Consider the following 17,334-nt stretch of genomic DNA (forward strand, 5'->3'; position numbering starts at 1 on the left):
AGGACGCAGGAGACCAACGCTACGCTCTTCGCAAAGCAGGGGACCGAGAAAGGGGCGGAGAAGCAAAGTGGGCAGTGCCCTCACCTAAAATGGTTGTTGTGGAGCCGAGACGCTTCACGATAGGTAACCTGTTGAAGTAGAGTCCAGGAGTTTGATTGGCTCGGGACAGGCCTTGACGTGACGCCCATTCGACCTCAGGGGCCGAGGGGGTTAATTTTGGGAGGGCGGCGACGACGCTAATCCGTGTTTCTTCCTACCTCAGCAGGGCCCAACCCGAGCGACTGTGTTGCCACCCACTGACTCCTCCCCTCCCCTCGGCATGGAGGATCGGGGGGGCGACTGGGAAGAGCAGCAGGAGCCGTACGAGGAAGAAGGCGGCCAAGGCGAGAAGTCGGCTGCGGCAACCGCAGAAGACGCAAAGGCAGCAGGTCCCGTTGGCGAAACGCAGCCAGAAAGCAACGAAAAGGCGGCGGAGCGGGAGGTGAAAACGACGGTGAAGCTTGATTCAGACTGGATCTTCGTCGACATGGAGACGGTCTCGCTGCACGATCTGCCCCATGCGCTGATCGCCTGTAACCTGCCGCTGGCCGTCTTCTTCGCCGATGGCCCCTGCAGGGTGGGTGAACCGACGGGAAAGGCGAGCGGGTGGGGAAAGGAGGGGTGGAGAAGCTGCCTCGCTTTCCGAGCGCGGCGGTGGGCGAGTGGTCGGTCGTGTGTAGTAGGCGCGTGCTTAGGGTTGTCTGCCCGCGAGAGAACCGACAGCTCAGGCCGAGAGGAGGATCGTGGCCTCGAGAGAGCGGCCGAAGGGCCGGCCTGACCGCTGTCCAGGAAAGCCAGCCGCGGTTGTAGATGGCCCCACAGGAGGTGAACATCTGGAAGGCGGTAGAGCTGCTGCCGTGGACCAGGAACGCAGCACTTGTGAAATAAGGGGTTAGCGGCCGAAAGGGTCTTTTCCGTGGTTGTGTGAATATTCTCTGCGGGAGCGTTTATGCCCTTCGGAAAAAGAAGTGTGCCAAGGACGCCTGAAATCCTCCCTTGAACATTCTTAAGGCAACAGTTTGGTTGGTTTAGATGTCAGCTGCTCATTCTGCGTGGATGGTGTTCACCCAGGAACATCTTAACGATTTGAGTTGGATAAGAATCTTTTGACTCCTCACATAGTTAGGAAGGGAAAAACAGCTGGGCAAAATAGGATGCCCAGAATGCTATGGCTGCATCACCAAGAAATCTTTGAGTTTTCTAATCTTGGCATTCCTTCTTGGATGAAATGAATGTAATATCATCTTTTCTATGCTTATTTTTTAATTTTTCCAGCTAGATTAGATTCTAGTAGGTGCATCGATAATTTGTTACCTTGCATTGGAAAGATATAGATTGGTTCTCACCTCATTAAGAATTGGAAATTAATGTGCTGACCACTTCTGGATATCCTACATTGCTACTTCAGTGGAGGGAGAATACAGTGGAGCAGTTATTTGCCAAATAAATATGTTTATGTTATTCAGTGTAAAAAAAAAAAAAGATTTTTTTTTTAATTTGATTTATATGCCGCCCTTCTCCAGAGACTCGGGGCGGCTTACAATGTGCTCAGCAATAGCCTTCATCCTTTTGTATATTTATACAAAGTCAGCTTATTGCCCCCACAAACTGGGTCCTCAATTTACCTACCTTAGAAAGGATGGAAGGCTGAGTCAACCTTGAGCCTTGGCGAGATTCGAACCTGCAGTAATTGCAGGCAGCTGGTTTTAATAACCAGCTTAATAACAGGGTGCTTAGACCACTGTACTACCAAGGCTCTTAATTGAAGTTAATCTTCAATTAACTTTTTGGATACTGTTGCCATTGTAAATGATATGACCCTTCCACTTGCTAAGTTATTAATTATCAATCCAAAACTATTCATGATCATACGCCCTCATGATATACCATTACAATGTGTAAAAAAAAAGAGAGTCTACTTTAGTGTTGCTTTACCATTTAATCAACTTTTGTCAATTCATGTTCTCTGGATTTTGCTGAAGAAGTACACACTAGCTTCTATACACCTTTTTTTGCCCTGTAACACTGCTGTCTATCCTGCTTCCAGATTAATATCTGAGAAATTTTCCATCTAATTTTGCAAGCCACTTTTATTGTACAGTGGCTCATGAATATTTTAAGAAATTACCTTTCATGCTTGTATCCTTTTGGTAGAATAGAAAATAATACACACTACCTTTTCTCCCCAGGAAAATATGCTCAGGAGTTTAGCTGAACAGAATGGCTCTAGCCCTCAGATACATTATTTAAGGAAATTAGAATAGGACGGTTATCATCTCCCCTCCCATCAGAATTAAAAGACCCATTGCTGTCAATATTTTGGTGGTTGCAAAACCCTAAAAATAACGCCTAGGCAGCAAATTAGAGGTGGCCTTAAATCCATATGAATCAAAGACCTTTTTGTTCACCTTAAAAACCTTGTGACCATACACTTAGATTGCAAAGATCAGTAGGGAGAAAAAAGTGGAGGAGTGAGGCATCAATTTCATACAAATTCCTGGCTTCTAGCATACCACTTCATGCTTCTTACCAGTGAGTGTTCTGAAGAGATTTTTCTAAATCAATATTTTGGTTTCCATATAATTACTTTAAAACAGCTCACTCTACTGCTTAGAAGACTAAGGTTCTAAGAAATTACCTAAAATGTACTCTGAGCCAGTAAACATTTTTATATTCTTTAATTAGAATGTAAAAGACTATTTTAAAAACCTTGGAAACCTTAAATAAGCCACAGTACAGAAATGCTGTATTGTTAACAATACCATGCTGTTCAAGACTTAAAAATGAAATCATGCCTGGGTCGACCACAAGAGGGTGAAATAACACCACTTGGTTGGTAAATTGTCTTCCAAAGAAATTGATTTAAAAACCCAGTTTTTATAAAACCTGGAAGTTTAGTAGAATATTTACTTTCTTTGAAAATTATTCTGCAGAAATTTCTATTATTACATATCCATATCCATCCGTGTGTGTGTGTGTGTGTGTGTGTGTGTGTGTGTGTGTGTGTGTATGTTTATATATATATATATATATATATATATATATATATATATATATATATATATATATATACATACACACACACACACACACACACATATATACAGGCACACATATTTATATATACACACACACAAACAACTACATATATACATATACATACCAGAGGTGGTATTCAGCAGGTTCTGACCAGTTCTGGAGAACCGGTAGTGGAAATTTTGAGTAGTTCAGAGAACCGGTAAATACCACCTCTGACTGGCCCCACCCCCATCTATTCTCTGCGTCCCAAGTCCCAGCTGATCGGGAGGAAATGGGAATTTTGCAGTAACCTTCCCCTGGAGTGGGGAGGGAATGGAGATTTTACAGGCCCACCATGCCATGCCACACCCACCAAGCCGCACCCACAGGACTGGTAGTAAAAAAAATTGAATCCCACCGCTGATAGGTGTATATATATATATATATGTGTGTGTGTGTATCATTTATTTGTTCCAAAGAAGAAAGCTTTCAGAACTGTTTAATTTAATTTTTATGTATTTAAAGTTTAAAACTCTCAATAGCAGAGGCTCTCAGTCAAACTGGAAAAATATTTAGCCATAAAATGGTTGTTTATAGCACTGTAATCCAGAGGTTTTTTTGTTCTAGAAGCAACAATTGAAAAGAATCTAAGAGAAGTGAAAATGAAAGTAGTATGGGTAGTTTTTAAAGCTTTGGTGTGATCAGCAGAGGAACTGTAAAAAACATGAAAAGAAGTAGTGACGGAATACGGCATGTGTGTCAAACTCGCAGCGTCATTTTGCTGTCACGTGACGTTTCATGATGTTTTTCCCTTCCCAGAGCTGGGGTGGGTGTGGCCTGCGCATAACACATCCGGTCCATGGGTTGCCAGTTTGACACCCGTGGAATACAGCATGAGAATGAAGGGAGAGATGGTGGGGCTTCAGGATGCTTGTGAGCAGAGCCTCTGGCAATGTTATGTTATATAAAACAGGTATGTTTTATAGTGATGTTTTCATGGGCATGGGGGATCCAGCATCATGTTTGATAGAGTACCTTGTGTTGTGGCTAATGCCATGTTTAGACAGACTGCCACCACTTGGAACTATGAGCTACCATCAAATCCAAGCCTCAACAATGAAAATGAGCAGCCATTTGATTGTATTATAAATGTTGAGAGGAATCATGTTCCGCTTATTTATCACGGAATGACAGAGATGGATTTGGATCAGCCCAAGTCTGAGAATTTTGTGGGTTATTTGTTGGAAAGCAGGTTAGACTGCCACAGTCAAATCTCAAAAGAGATTTTAAAGAAGGATTGGAAGAGAAATTGGAACAGTCTTTCATTAGGTGAGGGAACAGGAATGACTATATGTTTTCTGCTAGAGTGAGATTACATGTTCCCTTTAAACTCAGGGAAAACAAAGTTAAGAGTTAGGGAGAAGAAATATGAAGGTGGATATATCCGGTGAGACTGATTGGTTACTAATGCAGTGGATGATGACTGACTGTTGGAAGTAGTCACCAAAAGATTGTACTAAGGTCTATGTAAACCTAGAGGGTACAGAACTGCACTGCTTGAAGAGAGTGGGATGGAGAGAAATAGAATTGAGATGGTGGAGTGGGGTGGAGAGAAATAAATAATATGGTGGGAGCTGAGGAAGCAACCTTGATGGTTTGACTCTTCTGAACTGTCACATACAAGATGCCTATTTGGAATCTTGGGCTGTGGCTAGAGCTACTTAATGCAAGATCTACCTAAAATAAATCTATAGTACCTTTATCCATAACAGATGACAGGACACACCTGGCCCATGGTACCCAAACTGGAGTAATAGGGATAATAGTTCTCTTTGCAAAACCAGGTAAGCTCTCACTGTTTGGACATTCAGAGATTGTCTTGATTTAATGAGATGAAGTGATAGAAGGAAGACCTGTTGCTGATCATAAACCCAAAGTATATATCTGGACATAATTAGGAGCTTTACACCTCCAGAGAAATAGTAAGAGTGGCAGAATACCAATATGTTTCTGTAGCAATTTCATCCATACATTGTTTAGAATTAATTGTAATTTTGGCTAATAGTTGGCTGGTCAAAATATGTTGACACTGACGTTTTTGTAGAGTCATCTGATTTTGATTCAAACTTATTGATAGAGAAAATAGGTTTTAGTTCTGCCCCCATGGACTAAATCTCTTCCTATCCACTTTGTCAAAATTGTCAGGGAAATAACACAGGTTGAAGCTGTAGTGAATTTTTCTTTGGTAATGAGGGCGATTCCGCCTTTCTGCAAGAGGCAGTGAAAACCAGCTGTTATCCAGAGAAATTCTGGTGTGTTTCTTTTGGGGTAAAGGTGGTGGGACAGAACTGTATAGGGGTCTTGATGAAGCAAATTATATGAACCTTTGCTAGTTGGGATTCAGTCCAGTGTATGCCTCTGAGACTGCAGTGGTTGCTCTTGTTGTAATGGATCTTGAATGAGGTGAATAACTATGATGACATTGATGGAGATAATGGAAGCTCTGCAAAATTGAATTTATGTCCTTATACATTGCAATCCGAGGCTATCAATGAGTTTGGGCCCAGGTCGGACTGCTCACTTGCGTTCTTGTAATCTGGTGGTTAGCTGTCTCCCCATCTGTCCTACATAGCCATAGGACTAATCTATGCAGGGGCTCTGGTAGATTACATTGGAATATCTCCCACCTTCAAGCAATCTTAAAGATCATTTGGAGGTGGGAGATACTTCTAATGTAATCTATTGGATCCCCTACATGGATTGCCCCTGTGACTATGTAGGAGAGATGGGGAGGAACTAACCATCAGATTGCAACAACACAAGTGAGCGGTCAGACGAGGAGACTCAAACTCGTTGGTAGCCTCACACTGCAATGAACAAGGACATACATTCAATTTTGCAGCTACTAAGATTGTTGGACAAGCAGGCACAAAAACAGCCAGGGAAGTGATTGAAGCCTGGGAAACGGGTCCCTTGTCAGTCAATATGCTGATTTACCACCAGTTTATCAAGTACTTAAGAAGTGAGGGCTTGGCAGCACAAGGAAACAATAGCCAACAACTTAATAGCCAACCATCAACACCCCAGTCAACATCAAAAAAGCCACATACAACAGGCATCATATAAATACCATACACAGAATAGCCCAAAGCACACACTCTGCTAGAGAGAAGTTCCTGAAGATGGGCTCTAGCATGAGTCCAAAAGCTCAGAAAACTAAACCTCTGGTCCCAAAAACCAACCTGATTGGATCCTGCATATGATACCTCTTTTGTGGGAGCACCATTATTTACTGATTGGCTTCTAGGTTCAATTAAAGATGCTAGCCCAATTCAAGTGAATTCTGTTGATTCAATAACACATCTTATAGGTACTGCCCCAGGGAAAGTTGGCCAGAGGGAGCCTTGGAAATAAGCCTTCTTGGTGAAGGCTCAAGCCTTATTCTGGTATCGTTTATCCTCAGAGACAAATATGGTCTCATCCCTATTGACATTTCAGAGGGAAATAGTTAAGATCTAGCTCTTCTGTGGAATAATGGGTGTTTCAGCTGTGGAGGAGAATGAGTCTGCCCATTGTTGGCATTTATTTTATTTATTTTAAATGTTTAAAAATAGTTTTTGACAAGTATTTTGGGGAATATTTTCAAATTATAATGAAAATAATAATATGGGAATATTACAGAGAAATGATGAATGGAAAGTGGAAATATGTTCACTTTTAAGTCGCTTGCTTTATGTTTAAAATCTTTCCTTCCTTTGTAACTTTTTCTTTCAAACTAATCTGTCCTCATCTCTTTTATTTTTGTTTACCTCAATTTTATTGTCTAGAGATTAAAGGGATAATTGAGGAAGTCTGAAGAAATTCTCCCAAGTATCATTAACATACTTTGGATTCTTGCTTTTGCTTAAGAAAACAAGTTATTTATAGCTTTGCATTTTTTATGGTTCTAAGTTTCCATTTGAAGTTATAAGAAGATTGTTCCACTTATTTCTTTGTACCAGCTAGTCTCCATTCTTTGAGGTATCATATAACATAATAAAAGATCAATGCATAGATAGTGGGTACAGTGAAGTTCTGTTCTCTAGGGAGACATTCCTTTAATGGCACTTAATAGAATAAATGCCATAGAATAACACTTTATTATTTTAATGGCAGTGCTATACATAAAATAATGAGATTATAAGTACTTTTTTTCTGAAATGGCAAATAAGAAAAAATTATAAAAAATAAAAGTATCTAAGATCAATACTGAAGGTTTTGAGACTAATGATAAGCAAAAAAGTTAATGCATATCAAACTATTTTAATAACATTTTATACTAAATTGTATCTAGAACTAATTTAACTCTAGCTAGAAGGGGGTGTGTGAGTGTGTGTGTAAATGTTGCCATCACACTTGCTTCAAGTCGCTTTTCAAAGTCTTGACTTGTGTAATAATTTGGACAGTAGCTTTTAGCAAAATCTGGAAATGAAACAGACAACCTGGGTTGTGTCATGGCAGTCAAAGTTCCACATATGCACCTAGTGAGAAATTTCAGAGTTCCTTGCTTTTTATATTATACCAAGGTTCTCTGGATCAATAGTATGCTCCAGAAAAATAATTGCTACCAGGGTTTTAAAATTTACACAGTGTGGCAGCAGAGATCCAGAAGATTTATATATAAAGCAAAGCAGAATTTAACTCTGTATACATGAACAAAAAATGCATTGCAGCATGGAAAGTTCAAACTCTGTTCCGTGTGCAATTGCTCTTCCTGTTTCCGGCGCTCCCCTGCACGTGTGTGCGAGTGCGCTCCCGTTTCGGCACTTGGTGCCGAAAAGGTTCGTCAACACTGCTATAGAGCTAAACAAATAAACCAGAATTAGTTTTCCTTTAGCAGGTTTCAAACTTTGTGTTAAAATATTTTCTTAAAAGACCCAGAAGAAACAATTGGCTGTGAAATATAGGTAAAGGTGAAGGTTCCCCTCATACATATGTGCTAGTCGTTTCCAACTCTAGGGGGAGGTGCTCATCTCCATTTCAAAGCCAAAGAGCCCAGCACTGTCTGAAGACGTCTCCGTGGTCATGCGGCCAGCATGACCAAATGCCAAAGGTGCACAGAACGCTGTTACCTTCCCACCAAAGGTGGTCCCTATTTTTCTACTTGCATTTTTTACGTGCTTTCGAACTGCTAGGTTGGCAGAAGTGAAATATATTTATTTAATAATTGAATTATTCATTTCAAACAATTCTTCATTTGCATATGAGAAATTAGGAATCAGCTAAAGCAAAACAATTCAAATTACATATTTTCCCAGTCCCAGAAGAAGAGGAAAGAGAACATGCAATCTCATCAATCCAGAAACTCATGCAAAGTTCATTCCTACTTATATGCACAATATTACATTACAATGATTAAAAAACAATTAAATGCAGACATTTATCGGTAGAAGACAGAATTCCACAAGAACCAATTGTCTGACAGCAATGCACTGCTTTTTTTTTGTTGTTTGTATTGCAGTTGCACATCTACTTTAGAAGTAAATAGAAATCAACTGGAAACATAAGATTTGTAGGTATGATAGTATGAGAAGAAAGCTTTACAGCCTAGGAGTGGATACAGGATCACTTGAAGCACTTATGACATAACTGGCACTGACTGGTAGCAATGATGCAAGCTTGAAAATTTGATCTGTGTTATAATTAAGAACCTATTTATAGATTGGGTGTTTGTTTTAAATAGCTGCATTTCCATTTCTATGGGAAAATATAGGGCAGAGTTTGAAAAAAATAGTAAACTACATAAAAGTAATTCTTCAAAATTAAAATTAGACAAGGATTTAAGCATTTAAAATTAATTTAGTAAATATACACCTCAGTTCTAGATAATGATTCTGTGCATCATGACGCTATCTTCTGAAAATCTAATTTTAAGGCATTGCAGTATGTTTGGAGTATAAATATTTTGTTATTGGAAGTTCTAGTACATTGGTATTATTGTTAGTTATTTGTGACTATCATTTGGAAATTTAAAAGAATAAACTATAATTTTTGTAGAGAAATTATCTTTGTCTAAATTCATTTCTGCCTAGTTAGAAAAATGGCAGCAAACTCTTTTATTTCTAGCTTCTTAACATTTGTAATTAAAGGGACCTAAAATAAAATGTATGTTAAAAGTGGTCCTAGTGATTATATTTTGTATTTTCTATTAAAGAAGGAAAAATATGAATGGATACTTTAAACAAGATATATACATCTGGATAAAGAACCAAAGCAAAAAAAAAAAAAAGTAAGAATGTAACTTATTTGATGAATAATTGTTCTTCCATTGAAAATGGGAAAGAATTACTAAAACAACTGAGAGTAAGACTCTGAATTCCTTTATGCTACTGAAACCATTTGCTAAACTTGCAGTGAAGACAATAGTTATCCAGCCCACAGTAATAATGCTGCATTGAACCTATAGACATACTAATATGTCACCAATATTACCAATACCAACTATCAGTCACTTTCTCTCAGCCTAACTCATCTTACAAGGTTGTTTTTGTGGGGAAAATAGGAGGAGGAAGGTGTATTAACTATTTTCATCTCCTTGAGTTACTTGTTAAATAAAGGCAGGACAAAAAGAAATTATAATAACAATAATTAACATCATCAAAGAACAACATCTGCCTGTCCCAGATCTTTGGAAAGGAGTTGATAGGTGGACAAAAATGCCAAATCCAGTCTAAACATCTGCTTGTGCAACCAACCTAAATAGAAATAACAGGTTTCTGTACTACAAGCTTATGTTAGTGCTGACATAAAAACCTTTTATGTTAACAATAATTGAACTTGTGGAAGCAATATAAAAATATACACAAAATTGTGTCACAAGTGTTGTTCATGCGGCTTTTGAAAATTTTATTTAAAAGACAATATTTTTGCTAATACTGGTTAAGGCCAATGCAAATATTTGTATAATAACAAGAGGTGCTATCTTCTCAGGGATAGTAGCCCTTGAAATCTATTGCCTATTACATTAACTGTTCATTGTATGCTATAAACTGAATCACTATTTTAATATGTATTTATTATTTTGGGGTATTATAAAAATGTGAGATATAATAAAAATGAATAAATTTAAAAGGTAAAGCTCCTGTAAAACTTACTTCAGGAGCTGGATATATCCATGTATTTTTCTTGGCAACAGTGCAAAGGTGAGCTCCCCTCTTCTTTCTCCTCCAACCCCCCCTCCCTCTTTTATTGAGAATCCATGTGCACACACACATATTCCTCTCCTAATCAGGATTGCCTCATTATCTTTGATTCAAGTGCTACCCTGGTACAATCCTGTTTTTTAAATAATTTGAGTTTGGCTAGGTGTCAAGATGCTACTATCTGTTGAAATAATGAGTGATGTGAATAAATGTTTAGTTATTTTTTCCTGTTGTTATTTATAAGGTTAGTCTATTTAAACAAATATTGGTATACAAAAGGTCTGTTTTATTTTATTTATGCTGGTCCCCTTGTAACGGGCATACAAGTGTAAGCTAGATGCTCTTTTACAGTCTAATGTTTTAAAACTGTTACAAAGGATTATGGAAGCCAAATAAATTAATGCATAGCATTTTTATATCAAGAGTGTAAAAACATGATTATATTCTCTGTAGCTAGCTAAAAACTGCAGGTGGGAAGGAAAAGAAAGCTATAACTAACAGCTTAGTACGTGAAGAAAGTTACAAGAGAAAATTTATTCATATATTTGTTAGATTTATATTACATTTTTGCTCAGACGTTTGGGAATACAACAAACCTTTGAGGTACATTGGGTTAAGAGATAATGACTGGCTCAAAGTTAGTCAGCCAGCTTCCATGTTGCATGTAGCTTGAACCTGGGTCTTCCTGGTGCCAGTCCAGTACCCAAACCACTGTACCATGTTGGCCTTCCTTTTATTTTTCAGGCAAAAAACGACGATAGCTACACACATCTTCTCATTTGGAACCAATTCTTAGAGCTATTATGTGCCACCTGGAGAGCTGTTAGTCTTTCACAGCTAGCCCAGAGTGAAACTAAATACAGAGGCAGGCAACCTGTAATCCAGTAACACCCGATTGCATTGTGTCACAGAAATCTGGCAACTCAATTTATGTGTTTCTTCAGTACAACTTCTAACTTTTTGTTATTGTTTATATTTTTTGTTAGGAGAGGTGAGTTTAAGATTGAGGAAGGAAGTGGTTTTCTCATGAAAGCCTCCCATTCCATTCCATCCTGGAAAAAAATGGGGTGAAGAATGATATCAAAGCATCAGTATATGATCTCCTCTGGCCTTCTGGAAGACTAGGAAGCCAAGTTGGAATTCCCAGCCCTTCATATATTACTCAACCTTTATAAATGAAAACAGAGGAGAAAATGTCCAAGCCAGGCTGATTCTCATTTTCAAGCCAGAAAGGTGCAATTTGTTCTCCAATTATGGTTGGACTTCTGTGCCAATCATTCCTCATCCTCAAACTGATGAATTAACAAGATTAAGAGCCAAGGTGGCGCAGTGATTAAAGTGCAGTACTGCAGCTATTTCAGCTGACTGCAGTACTGCAGCTATTTCAGCAGATCAGCGAATCAAATCTCACCGGCTCAAGGTTGACTCAGCCTTCCATCCTTCCGAGGTGGGTAAAATGAGGACCCAGATTGTTGGGGGCAATATGCTATTTAGTATACTGTCTTTGGTGTAAGCCGCCCAGAGTCCTCGGAGAGTGGGCGGTATAGAAATATGAATAATAAAATAAATAAATAAATAAATAAAGATCTGAAGGAGCTCAGGCTGCCCATCTCTGAATTTAAACAATAGATTTACATTACATTCAAATGCAGCTGTGGTGTTAGTGAACCAATGGAGTCTAAGTGATCCTTTTATCTAAAAACAATATGCCAGAGGTGTGTTTACTGTTTTAAAAAATTGTGTTTATAACTGCTAGCCACATGAACATGAAGTAGACATTTGCTTTTTTGCATAGTCCCAATTGTTTGCATCAATTGGGACTATGGGATTGAGAGGCATTACTGATAGTTACTCATGCCCTAGTCATCTTCTGTTTGGATTACTCTAATGGGCTCTGCGTAGGGTTACCAACGGCCCTTTGCAAATTACAAAGTATTGATCCAGGAAATGAGGATTGTGTTCCAATATCCCCAGCAATGATTGTGCATCTTTAGGAATTGAATTGGCTGCCAGTCAGATGCTAGTTGCAATTCAGGGTGCTAATTGTAAATAACAAATATAAAAGGCAAAAACATACATTACCACAAAAATTCACAATGAATAATGGAAAGAGTAGCTATTATGATGGGAATAATGCAGTCTCTGGTTAATACTTTGGAGAATTTGTAATTAGAACTACAACTCATGTTTAACGGTCTTCAAGGAAATACTTCATGGTTTTTCTATAGAAAGCAGTTTGTATGAGAAGATTTCCAAGATGTGTGGAAACTGGAATATATTGTAAAGCACATACGGAAAGTGATTTCCATTCTATTGGTATCAGGAAACAGACTTTCCATAGTATTATACCATTCAGGTGACTCATTTAAAAAGACTCTTCACAAGTTATTGGCCAACTTTCCAATTTATTATAATTTTCCAGCAATCCATTCTTGGGTACAGCTTGCCATGCTTAAGTTTTTCCTCAAACAGGAAACTTTCATGAGTGTAAAGGAAAGCACAAACAGGGTTTGGTTATTAATTAACCTAGGAAAATTATGTGGAGCTATTTTTGAGAGATTAAAAGCTTCTGGGGCTGTTCTTTAAATATCTGAAGTTATGGTTCTACTACTACACTTCTAGCGCTCAAATTTAGTGTAGTGGTTAAGGCACCAAACTAGTAATTGGGCAGTCATGAGTTCTAGTTCAGTCTTGGGCATGAAGCTAGCTGGATGACTTTGGCTCAATCATATTGTCTCAGTCCTAGGAAGAAAACAATGGCAAACCACTTCCAAAAATCTTGCAAAAAACTCTGCATGGATTTGTTCACTTAGCCACCAGAATCAAGACTGACTCAAAGACACATATACACAATCCTCCTCTAATTGACTTTATTCATTTTCATGAAACATATACATTCAGGTATATCCTGCCAAACAGTTCTGGGTTTACCAAACTCCAGAATACTTCAGTTGTTCCAAATTTCATATGAAGCAAAATGAAAATGGGATAGGTAGACCATGGTTGGTGTATATGAACACTTTCTCTTCTCCTCCCCCAAACAAATCCCTAATTAGGTGTCCTTGAGTCAAGCTCAGCTTCTGGTGACAGCATGCTTGCCATCTTAGTGCCATTACTTCTGCAGTTTAATATCTATATCAAAATTGGCCCCATAGTTGAATCTGAACTTTATTTTGTAAGATCAAATTGACCAATTGTAAGGTATGTTGGGAGAATGGTCAAGCAGCAACTGAAGCATCTACCAACCTATTTTTTTGAAAATATGGATCTTTTATTTAAAAGAATATTTCTATATGGTGAAATCTTGTTTCGATGAATGTAAGTGGACCAAAGCCATAATGAATTCCCAGTGATAATTCTGATGAAAAACATCAGTCCTTGATTTGAACTAAGTATATTATGTTAAAGAAGGTTACTTCAAAACATATTTTGTTTTGAACTGTTGTGGTTCAGAGAATGTTTGCTACTTCAGTTGTCTTCTGATAAGATTAAATTCTGTGAATACTGCTTGTTCTAATGCAAAATTCTGAAAATTCTGGTTGGAGTCAAATCTTTTTTTAATCTTAGATTCATTCATTTTGGACTTTTCTATTATGATTCATGTAACAATAGGTTCCTAGCTTTTTATTTCTCCTTGGAATTGCGTAATTCAGGTGGAAGGGCTGGTATAGAACACAATTCAGGCTGTTCTGTGCTAGTTAAACTAGTTATCTATTTCTTCCAGGCCATGTCCTCAGTGCTGTTTTAATCTTCAAAGCTTCTCTTTATTTTTTATCTCAAGGACCATCTATGACCATCTTATTATTAATTAATTTTGTAGACTGTTTTCCTAATGCCATCTTTTGGCAAGTACAGACAGCAATAGTCTAGATGAAGGATTTTAATAATAACCATTGTGAAATTTTAGAAGCCACCAGTACAACTGGCAGCTCACTTTTTCCAGGAACTAAAAGATTTGTTTATTTAAGTAACCTTTTTGGGGAGAATGGTATTTGGTTATTTAATTTGATATACTGGATTTTTAAAAACTGTATTTGTTACGGTGGCTTCCAAATCAATTTCAAAATGTAGATAGCAATAATAAAAACTTAACTATCAATCTACAACTGAGAATTAAAGAAATGCCAGAGCACAGTGTAATGCCATATAAAGCTAATCAGTTTAGATTTGATAAGTAATCACACGGGAAACCACTTCAAAATCCTAGTTTTGAATCCCAGAGTTTCATGATAGAAGAAATATTAAAAGTTGTATTTTAGGTTTCAGTGGCAAAGTTGATAAGATGCTGTTAAGCTTTGTATTATTTACATAAAGTAAATTTCCAGCAGTTTTATTTTTAAAAGATTTCAAAGGTAACAGATTGTGAAAGATTGATTTAATGTTGATTGTGATTTCTCATAATCTCAAAGCTGGTATAATTTTGTAATGATTGAAATAATTTTGTGTGCTTCATGGAGCTTTATGGAGCAGCTGGGAGAATAAATGGAATTTGTGATGAATTATTTGCAATGTTTTTCCATGAAATTTACAGCTATTGCTTTTTAAATCTTCCTCCCCCCAAACAAAATCTAGAAAAATTCACTTTCTTTCAATATATAAACCTTCACAATACAATTTTTGCTATTCTTGTTATTGAAACAGCATGCTAAATTAACAGAACAGTAAAAATTTAAAGCTTATAAAACCTGAAATAATAAATAATAAAGGATATGTGCCTGGTTTTGAAGATATATTAAGGTAGGCACAAGGTTAGGTTCTTGGGAAAGCAGAGGACAGCTGATGAGCCAAAGCTAAGAAAACTATCACTTTCACCTGCACTATTATGTTTGAGAGGATTCAGAGAAGAGGCCTTTAATTCAGGGTTTGAAAAAATAAATATGGAAAAATTAAACCTAAAAACTGTAAAGATTATCATAATTTTCTTTTCTGATTTAAAATATAAATGTAATCAATAAAATGAAATGGCACTTGTGTATTTAGGGTTAGGGTTGATTATTAGCTCGTGTTTTCAAAGGGCAGTAGCCCTGATTTTAATTAATTTTAATTCTAACTACTAACTACAAACTGTTGGACAGGAAACAGGAAAGAACTGTAATTCAACCAAACTGCTCCTTTAAAAGAATACCCAAATTAGATTTATTGCCCTCCATCATGTATAAATACATAAAAAGTAAAATGTACAGTCCACAAAAATGTTTAAACCTTTGTTTGAAAGATAGATTATTTATGATTTTGTTAACTAACCACTGCAAAACCTTTGTTAAGGTCAAATATAAATCCAAAATGGGAAAAAATGTATTCTATAAAGTAATATGTAGAAAAGGGAAGGAAAATGCAGAAACATAGATTTGGATCCAAAGGAGCTATTCTGCTTTTGAGTCCAGTGGCACTTCCATAAACTGTACTGTTTATATATATTGGGATGAGTATAGAGAGGGAGAATAAATATTATTTTCTTCGCTCTCTAGGTAATTTCTAGCCATTTGTGGGGAAGCTTAATTTTGTCATCAAATTAAATTAATGTTTGCAATAAAGCTCAAAGTGTACAATATGAAGATAATGCTAATTAAAAGTAATTTATCTTTCATTTTAAAAATTATGGTTTTAGGTTAATTCTGAAAATAGCATGTTATCACTATCTAATGAAACACAATTTCAAGTAATAGCTAGATTCTGTATTGCATGATTCCACTAATAACAACTGCCTTCTCCAAAGCCAAAATTTGATATTCTCCACAGTAGATCAAAGGACTTGTCAGCAAAAAATTGCAAGGATAGTGAAATAAAATTGCAACTAGCTAATGGATCACATATATATGTGTGTGTGTACACTTAGGCTTCATATAATAAAAATAGGCAAGAGGTTTTGGGTGAGAGTATCTATTTCAGTTTTGAAATGTTTCTAGAGAAGGCTTAGGTAGATTTTATAATATTTAATATTATTTGTAAGTGATTTTTTTCCTTTTAATAAGGCTCACTTTTGTAATTCGTCTACTTGATCAAGTACACCTTAAAATTGTGATTGTTTTTTCCTAAGTAAACTCGAGTAACAAGAATAAGGATGGAAAATGTTCTCAGAGAAACATGAATTAACGTGCCATGAATGTTTGGGTTTCAAGTGCAATGTATAAGTTAAGTATCAGAAATGTAGGAGGACAAAAAAAATGTGTTACTGATGTTTTCTAAGGCATTAAGTAAAAGCTGTTATTTTTTTCTTAATCTTCATATATGCTAAGATTTGTTTATCTAAATATGTCTCTAGAATTAACAGACCTGAAATTTAAACAGGTAAGTTTGTTTCTTCAATAAGGTAATATCTATCCTTCAATCAATCTGTTATGCAGAGGAATTAAAAGAAGTCTGCTGGGCTTGCGGACTGTAAACCTAAGCTAGATGAAAGATTTAGATGAAATACACTAAAGACATAATTGACAACTTGCCAAAATTCATTTGTGACCAACTGAAGAGGATCTCCTCCCAAATCCCTTTGCCTTACTTTTAAATGGGCAAGCATCTTAAATTTGTCTACCTATTTCACAACAATAACCTAAATCCTATATTGAAAGCTGTAACATGATCTTAATTAAAGCTGATGGAATGCAAGTATTTCCTGTACCTTCAACTTACTTTTCTTGCATACAATGGAAAGTATTTGAATGCTTCAACAGCGTCTTTACCTTATAATAATTGTACAGAAGTATATGATGTGATTTAAAAGCAAGTGAAACATTCCTCTGTTTTTCACAACAGTGAAACAGTGAAGGGGTATGGAATAGTAATTGTAGTGTTAAAGTGTTGGAATGGCAGATGTACATATGAGTTGCCACTTGACCAGCATCCCCCAACCTTTTGGACACCAGGGACCAGTTCCACGGAGAGAGCTTTTCTGCGGATCGGAGGGGGCATTGTTTCATGTGCTGCCTGCATCCTGCGGATGGGGGTTCACTTGATTGTGCGGTCCGATTTCTGGTATGCCACGGACAGGTGCCCAGGGGTTGGGGACCCCTGCATTTGACCACAGGCTTCATTGGATGGCATTGGGCCAGTAACTTAAAAGAAAAATGAGGCTCTTAGCCAGCATACACTTCAACTGATT

General features: G+C 37.2%; 1 protein-coding gene across 1 annotated transcript in view; it reads left to right on the forward strand.

Moving 5' to 3' along the window:
• The first annotated feature begins 289 nt into the window (after nucleotides 1–289).
• Nucleotides 290–17,334, forward strand: part of RCAN1 (regulator of calcineurin 1) — a 31,920-nt gene continuing 14,875 nt past the window's right edge. Inside the window, exon 1 of the mRNA XM_070943534.1 lies at nucleotides 290–616. Coding sequence (XP_070799635.1) covers nucleotides 320–616 — 297 coding nt within the window. The 5' untranslated portion in view covers nucleotides 290–319. The remainder of the gene's footprint in view (nucleotides 617–17,334) is intronic.

Source organism: Pituophis catenifer, unplaced genomic scaffold (assembly GCF_029215685.1).
Source record: "Pituophis catenifer annectens isolate HBS135680 unplaced genomic scaffold, rPitCat1.0.hap2 SCAF_4, whole genome shotgun sequence".
NCBI classification, from domain to species: domain Eukaryota; kingdom Metazoa; phylum Chordata; class Lepidosauria; order Squamata; family Colubridae; genus Pituophis; species Pituophis catenifer.